The sequence below is a fragment of the Sceloporus undulatus genome, chromosome 8 (assembly GCF_019175285.1).
Source record: "Sceloporus undulatus isolate JIND9_A2432 ecotype Alabama chromosome 8, SceUnd_v1.1, whole genome shotgun sequence".
In the NCBI taxonomy this organism is placed as follows: Eukaryota; Metazoa; Chordata; class Lepidosauria; order Squamata; family Phrynosomatidae; genus Sceloporus; species Sceloporus undulatus.
The window spans coordinates 31,376,167-31,383,809 of NC_056529.1; the positions used below are offsets into that span (position 1 = coordinate 31,376,167).

Here is a 7,643-nt window from a genome sequence, read left to right on the forward strand (position 1 = left end):
TAAACTCTTCTAGAACATGGCCACATAGCCCAAAAAACCCAACAAAACTATGTTCCATTACTGCTTAGTGTGAAAGGGTCCTGAGTCAGTGGCCACTAGGCCAAGAGATTCTGTATCTTATTACTAATCCCTTAACCCACCAGGTCACTGCTACAATCCTTCCTGTGACAGTGGGAAAATGGTGTAGGAGGCTATTGACATACACATGCTCAACCGAAGCCCAAATTAGCTGATTAACATTGGCGTATGACATCCTCAGCACCTGTCCAATCGCCTCCTACACAGACAGAGTAAAATCCTGGAAGTGAGTAGCTCCGTGTGTGTTTGTGTTTACATTAGAAAAAACAAGAGAAGTGGAAAGGATTGGCCTCTTCCCTGCTGCATCATCCTGCTCTGGAAGCCATCCCCTGCAGCTTTTATTTGCAAAAGTTAAACGCAGGATTAAACAATACGTGGGGCCCAAATAACCTAAAAGGCACCAGAGCCCATCTGATCTTGGAAGCTGAGCAGGGTCAGTCCTGGTTAGAACTTGGATGGGAGACCCCCAACAAATACCAGGTGCTGTAGACTGTATTTCAAAGGAAGGAACTGGCCTCTGAATATGCCTTACCTAAGAAAATCCTATGAAATTGCTGGGTTACCATAAACCAATAGGTGACTTAAAGGCACACAGACACATGGTCTCCAGTTGTTGTTGGACTGCATTTTCATCACCCCAAGACAGCATAGCCAATGATAAGAGATGGTGGGAACTGTCCTTCAACGACATTAGAAAGGATACATGTTCCAGACCCCTAGTTTAAAGAGAGCAGAGGGGTATTCCCATGTCTTGATCACATTTATGGAGTTTACTTGGTGCTAAAAGTGTCCAAAATACAGAGCATTGAAATGTTGGGGTGTTTTTTTTTTTAATTACAACTTCCAGAATATCCTAGTGACAGGTCCATGAGGGATTATTGTAGTCCAAGAGGTAACTTTCCCAAGCACTGCCAAAATATCAGCTTTAGTATTTTAGGGTGCTATGGTCATATAGGCAATGGGCAAACAGTCACAGATAACTCCAGAAGGTTTTGCAGGGTTGCAGTCCATTTCATATGAATCCTTCCCCCAACTGTGCAGATATACATTCTTGTTCTCCTTCTACTGAATGTAGAACAGGAGCTGATGCATTATGAATTGTTAACCAAAGTCACTGGCTGCGTCTAAACTCAAGTTTAACCCAACACATCATCATGGATATAAGGAACGGAAGAAAAACTCCTTACCAGATATGGTGAGTTCTGGTGGGCAGATATCTGGTGATGGAGAAGGCACTGGAAAGGGACTGTCATGTCTGCTCTGGAAAAGAGAAACGGAACAGATGAAATATAGGTGAGGAAAAGCATGAGCTGAACATGTGAGGGGCATAGTTGAAACATTCCCTCCATGCCCTAATACTGTGAAGACAGAAGGAACTGTGACCCTTTAGTGAATTGAGGTGCATTCTTGTTCTTGTTGTTACCTGGCCTCTGATCAACCTCAACCCATGGCAATGCCATGGATGAAACACCTCCAAGTCCCGCTATCCTCCACTGGTCTGCTCAGGTCCTGCAAATTCAGGCATGTGGCTTCTCTGATTGAGTCTAACCATTTGACATGTGCAATAACATCCAAACAATGATACCTTTGTTGGGCCAACCAAAATGCACAATTACATGTTGCAAGCTTTCGAAATCACACTGGCTTCTCCATTTGTCTGTGGCCTTTCTCTCTTTCTGTTGCCTTCTACCTTTCCTAGCATCACTGTCTTTTCTATCAATTCATGCTTTCTCGTGATGCGACCAGAGTACAGCAGCCTCAGTTTGGTCATCCTGGCTTGTAGGGAGAGTTCAGGCTCAGTCTGTTCCAGAGCCCATTTGCCTGCCTTCTGGCAATCCATGGTATCCTCAGCACTCTTCTCTAGAACTACATCTCAAATGAATTGATTTTCTTTCTGTTCACTTTCTTCACTATCCAGCTGTCACATCCGTACATGACGATGGGGAATATGATTGCCTGGACGATCTTCACTTTCTTGTCCAGTTCTTTCATCTCTGCCTTTCCCATTAAGTCTTCTAACATCTTGACTGCAGTCTCTGTTCTGATCAATGTTTGATCCAACGTATGAGGTGCATTCCAGATGCAACAAAATCACCATAAGGCATAAGGCAAGAAGCAGGCTATTAATAACAGCTTAGCTATTTAAAAATGGACGAGACGCCTAATAAAAATATCAGACTCCACCAAGGAGAGGAAGAAGGCAAGCAGGAGATGAACAGGTCCACATTGCCACTTTCTCAAACAACTAATCCAGGATCTTATTTGGAAAAGCGGTTAACAAATAAAAATTATTATTATTATTATTATTATTATTATTATTATTATCCCTTAAAAGGGAGGTCATTTGGGTAGGATCTCATGGATTCGTATGGACATGTCTCCTTACCTCGGGGGACCGTACATGAACTTTCAACCGGGAAGAACCCAGACCATTCCCAATGGCTTTGGTAGGCGAGGAATGGATGCTGTTGTGAGTTGAGACTCCTGGGTGCAACCGCCCCCGTCCAGGAATGAAGGCCACTTCAGTGTTTCCCTCATGTCTGAAGAACAAAAGAATATATTTATTTAGAGGGAGAGGAGTAAAGAGAGGAGGAGAGTGGGAATGTCACAACCACGATGGCTGCGTAATAATGGCTGGAGATGATAGCAACAATTCTCTAAATTGCAGGTCCCATAATTGCATAGGATGGAACGATAGCAGTTGGATGAATAGGCCCATGCTTTGGCTAATGCCAACTCTGTTCCACTGGACCCCTTCTCGTCCCACAGTGCTGTCACTGATAGGATGGCTAGGAAGATTTCCTTACCTGAATTTGGTTTTTGCCAGTATCCTTTTGGCCTCTTCATGCGTAGCACCCACTAGTGAGTCTTTATTGATTGCAATGAGCTGGTCACCTACCCTCAGACGCCCATCCTGCAAGAAAGTGAGGGAGAAATATCTGTGTGATACCCAGCATAAGGTAACAAGGAACAGGAAGACTGTCAGATACCAAGATACCAAAATAGAAGAGGTTAAAAGGTGTAGAATGATCCATTCATTTCAGGGAGACTGCAGCTACCCTTCCAGGAGCCAGTAATCCAGGACTCCCCTGCACCTAAGTTATATTACTCCTTTCTGACCTTCAGGATTCAAACCAAAAGGGGATTATCCTGCACCACACATCTCTGCTCCATTGCAGCCTAAGATGGGGCTCATAGGTGTGATGGCACCCAGTGGTGATCAGACTCATGACCTGGGTCTGTACAACAATGTGTGAGGACCACTGGTAAAAAAAGACAGGACTATATCAGAGACAAAGGACATTATCACACGCCACGCTTAAACCACAATTATAATTGTAAAATAGTGCCTTTGGAAATACTTATCCTGTGATATCACCTCCAACCTGTAGCTGCTGTGTCTGTCAAGTGTGGTTAGGGTCTTCCGTTGCGTTGATGGAGGAAAACCATCAATAGCTCCCAATTGTGCAGCAGTCCCAGGATGTCTTCCCAAACCCTGAATGCTTTAGTTCCTCAGCTTGCCATTATACACTCTTCAAACCATTATGCACCCCCTACTCTTCAAACCATTTAACAGTAGGCACTTGAAAGGATAACCACTGCATAAGCATAGAGAAGCAGCAATGTTGGACTACAGATATCCAAATGCTTTGCTCACCCTGTAGCAGTCGCCTTCTGGTTGTAGCTCTTGGACATACACCATGGGTCCATCTGGTCTGTTGGCCCCTCCACCGATGGTCAGTCCCAAGCCAGAGGATTTTGCTATCGTGATGCTCTGGATCCCAGAGTCAATGGAGCAACTGCACAGACAAATGGTAATAAGTTAAAAGAAGACATAAGAGAAAGCCTGCTGGATCAAGCAAAAATGCACACTCTACAAGATCCTGCTTCCAATAGTGGCTGGATTTCTATAGCTCTAATGAGAATATGTGGTTCTTCAAATGTTTCTGGACCACAGCTCCCATGATTCCTAACCTCCAGCTATGCTGGCTAGGGGCTGATGAGAGTTTCAGTCCAACAACATCTGGAGAACAACACACTCCCTTTTCTTGCTCTGAGGAGGTTATTCTCAGCCATTGGTTCTCCAAATGTCTGGGATGTAACCTCCCAGAATTCCTGAGCACTGGACTTCCTAGCTTGGCTCTCTGGGAGCTGAAGTCCAAAACATCTGGAGAACCCAAAGTTGGCAACCACTGCTGTAAGGAGCTCACACAAGTAGTATGTGAAGGCAACTGCTCTCCTGCATTGTTTCTCTCTGGTGTACATAGGCACATGGCTTCTGAGCATGGAGGCATGGAGGCAGGAAGCAAATAGCTTCTATGGGACATCAGTTCTTCCAAGCTGTTTTATAAATATACACACTAGACATTTTGCATATGATAGATTCATAGTTCTGAAAGAATCAAAGAATTCCAGCAGCTTTACTCACAGGATAGGACCTTTCATTTAGCTTGACACAGACTGTGCTCACCATCAGTCTACCAAAGTCTTCAAAACCAACCAAATTGTACAGCCCTTTGTGGACTCTATCGATTTAGATTAAAGGTGTAAAAATGACATGCTTCAAAGCACACTGTGTTTAAAACACACACACACAGGCAGCATTGAAGCATGCACCTTCTTAAAAACAACAACATTCCCTGACAGTGAAAACGTTGCGCACCAGAAAGAAACATAGATTAAATCTCTTTTCCATAATACACTAGCTATTCCTATGCACCAGATGAGTGGCATGTCTGTTGTGATTGGTAAATCCATCCCCATGCATGTATATCCCATTGCCTGCAAGATACACCTGCCATAAACATGAGTGGATAGAATGCATAAGAAGGATGAACCCACATCTATGCCTACATGGGTCTGTGCATAATGGAAGAATGAGCACAATGGGTGCTCCAACAGGATCAATAGATTTCAGTTAACTTCTTAAAAGCAAGGCAGTACATACTGGGAGACTGTGTGCAGTGAATGCCCTGGATTTCCTATCAGTGGTCCATGGGAATTTGCTGGGCTCAACAACAAAGGACTCTGGGAACGAGATGAAGACCCCGAGGATGTGCTTTCCAAATATCTACCTGAAGAACAAAGTCAAGAATAGTGGTTTGAGATTATTATTATTATTATTATTATTATTATTATTATTATTATTATTAACATTTATTTAGATAGCACTGTAAAGTTTGCACAGCGCTTTACATAGTAAGGGTCAAATAAAATAAGGGAGAAAAAGAGAATAAAAACCTGCCAAGCAGTGTACAATCTAAAACAACAACATTACATGATTACAATATCTCTAAAATAATATTAATTAGTATATAATAAAAACAAGCAAAAGCTCTGCTCCGCTCTGGGTGAACAACAAACTCCAACTTCCAGAATTCCATAGCCTTGAGCAGGGCAGTTAAACCGGTGCCAAACCGGGATATTTCTCCAATGTGGATGCAGTCCAAGAAATCTTGGCAAGTCAAACTCTGTGTTAATCTGACCAAAGCGCTTGTGTTTTCCTCACCCAGATCTTCCCTGCAATGCCTACTTTTGCTTAATTGGAGGACATCCCAGCTGTGCATATAATTCCATTTCTGCCTTCTGAGCCTCTCCCTTTCCAAATAGTGGCTTTTGCCACTTCACTTCACTCCAGATCATAAATACTCACTCCCGCCATGGAGAACAGGTGAACTGCGTGCTGAGCCTGTGTTGCTGTGAGAGCCATATTTTTCCAGGAGCTCAGAGAATTCTCGCCTGGACAAGAAAGAAAGAAAAAATGTCACACTACGTTTTGATACTGCATCCAACCTGAATAAACTAAAATAATCAGCCACACAAGTTTCAGTTGTTTTCGAAATGCTTTCAAAATGATGTAGATGAAATAAATATGAATCTTTCCTCCTGAAACTACATTTTCCTGGCCCCGTCCCAATCCATATGACTGGCCCAAGATATTTTTCCTGCCTGAAGACAAGGGTACGATGGTACGGTAGGGGGATAGGATGGCCATGGGGTACACACACAGCTATGTCCCCCAACAGAAGAGAATGACCAAGAGGCTCACAAAAAATAGTAAGAGATATGTCATTGTTACTCCTTTCAATGCACATCCATGCACTGGTTGCTTGGGCAGTTGCCTCCCTTTGTCTAATAGTAGGGCCAGATCTGTTGATCAAATCCATTGCTGAAGCCAACCACTGAGTCCATCTCTACAGAGACGTGGCTCCTATTTAGCTGGGATGGTTATGTAAAACTTCTATAACAGAGTTCAGAAAAGCTACTTTTGGGGGTATAACATCAAGACACCCCCCCCCCAGTTGCCATGCTGTTTGGGGGATTCTGGATGACATATAGCCCCTTCAAGTAATTCCAAGTTTGGTATTCCAGACAGCAGGCAGGATCCTACACGGCTGAGTGTAGCACTAAGTTGCATATACAGGAGTCCACTACGTTTCCCTTTTCACTACCTTTAGGATCCACTGCTGCCCTGCACTAGTACTGCCCCATGGCTATTGTGTTGCTGATGGAGAGTGGAAGGGATTGAAAAAACCCAAGTCCAGTGGTTCTCAACTTTCCTAATGCCGCGACCCTTTAATACAGTTCCTCATGTTGTGGTGACCCCAACCGTAAAATTATTTATATAACACATATACAAATATGTGTTTTCTGATGGCCTTGGTTCGTGCTTTAAGCTATTACTTAAAAAATGATGTAATACAGGGCAGTTGGAGACACTGAAAGAAAAACATATAGATAACAGTTTGATTGATGGGTATCCCACAAAGAATAGAGACATATGTTAAGTGAAATATTTGAGTATCCAATGAATATAGAGGGGTGCAAATGTTTGATTCAAATGCAACCAATGAAATGTAATTTGTAAGCTTTTGTTGTTATTGTTGTTGTTCAAAATACTATAAAGGCTTGGTTCTCTTTGGAATCGGGATCCCGGTAATTTGGATGCATTTCCTTCTGGTATCACTGCAGCAAAATAAACTATGTCCCCATACAGACAGGCCAAAATAAAGCTGCTTGGGGTCACTTTGGAAGTATGTTGTTTAAATGATGCATGTGTACTAAGAGTTCAGAAGCTGTGCCAAAGCCACGATTGCGCAGCTTTGGCGCAGATTCTGGACTCTTAGTACACCTGCATTATTTAAACAGCATACCTCCAAAGTGACCCCAAGCAGCTTTATTTTGGCCTGTCTGTATGGGGCCTATGTTTCTTTTCCAATCGGCTCCCGGTCTCCCTGCCAATTCTGGTTAAAATCTGGTTTTAAATTATTCCGTAACACTCCAGCATGACTTCCAGGATGACAGTCAATTTCTGGCAGAGTCGTGCTGGAGGACCTAGAGATTCCTAGAGAGAACATCTTAATCAATCGGCAAACAATCAAATCTGCAAAAGTCCAAACCACAAATGTTGGAGGGCTGACTGCGATTGTTGCCATTTCTAGCAGGGAAGAGGGAGGGAGCCCTAAGTGAGTCCCTTTCATTCATTTGGAGATGAAGAGTACCAATGTCATCCAAAACTATCACCCAGGCCAGGGACAAACAAGCTTTTATGAGATTAGAATTGC

General features: G+C 43.2%; 1 protein-coding gene across 1 annotated transcript in view; it reads right to left on the minus strand.

The window, feature by feature from the left end:
* Window positions 1-1,188: 1,188 nt before the first annotated feature.
* LOC121914443 (syntaxin-binding protein 4-like) overlaps window positions 1,189-7,643 on the minus strand; it is a 25,762-nt gene continuing 19,307 nt past the window's right edge. The window contains exons 3-8 of the mRNA XM_042437849.1: window positions 5,732-5,817; window positions 5,027-5,153; window positions 3,737-3,878; window positions 2,886-2,992; window positions 2,465-2,618; window positions 1,189-1,338 (exon numbers count right to left, since the gene is read on the minus strand). Of these exons, the coding sequence (XP_042293783.1) occupies window positions 1,231-1,338; window positions 2,465-2,618; window positions 2,886-2,992; window positions 3,737-3,878; window positions 5,027-5,153; window positions 5,732-5,817 (724 nt within the window). The 3' untranslated portion in view covers window positions 1,189-1,230. The remainder of the gene's footprint in view (window positions 1,339-2,464; window positions 2,619-2,885; window positions 2,993-3,736; window positions 3,879-5,026; window positions 5,154-5,731; window positions 5,818-7,643) is intronic.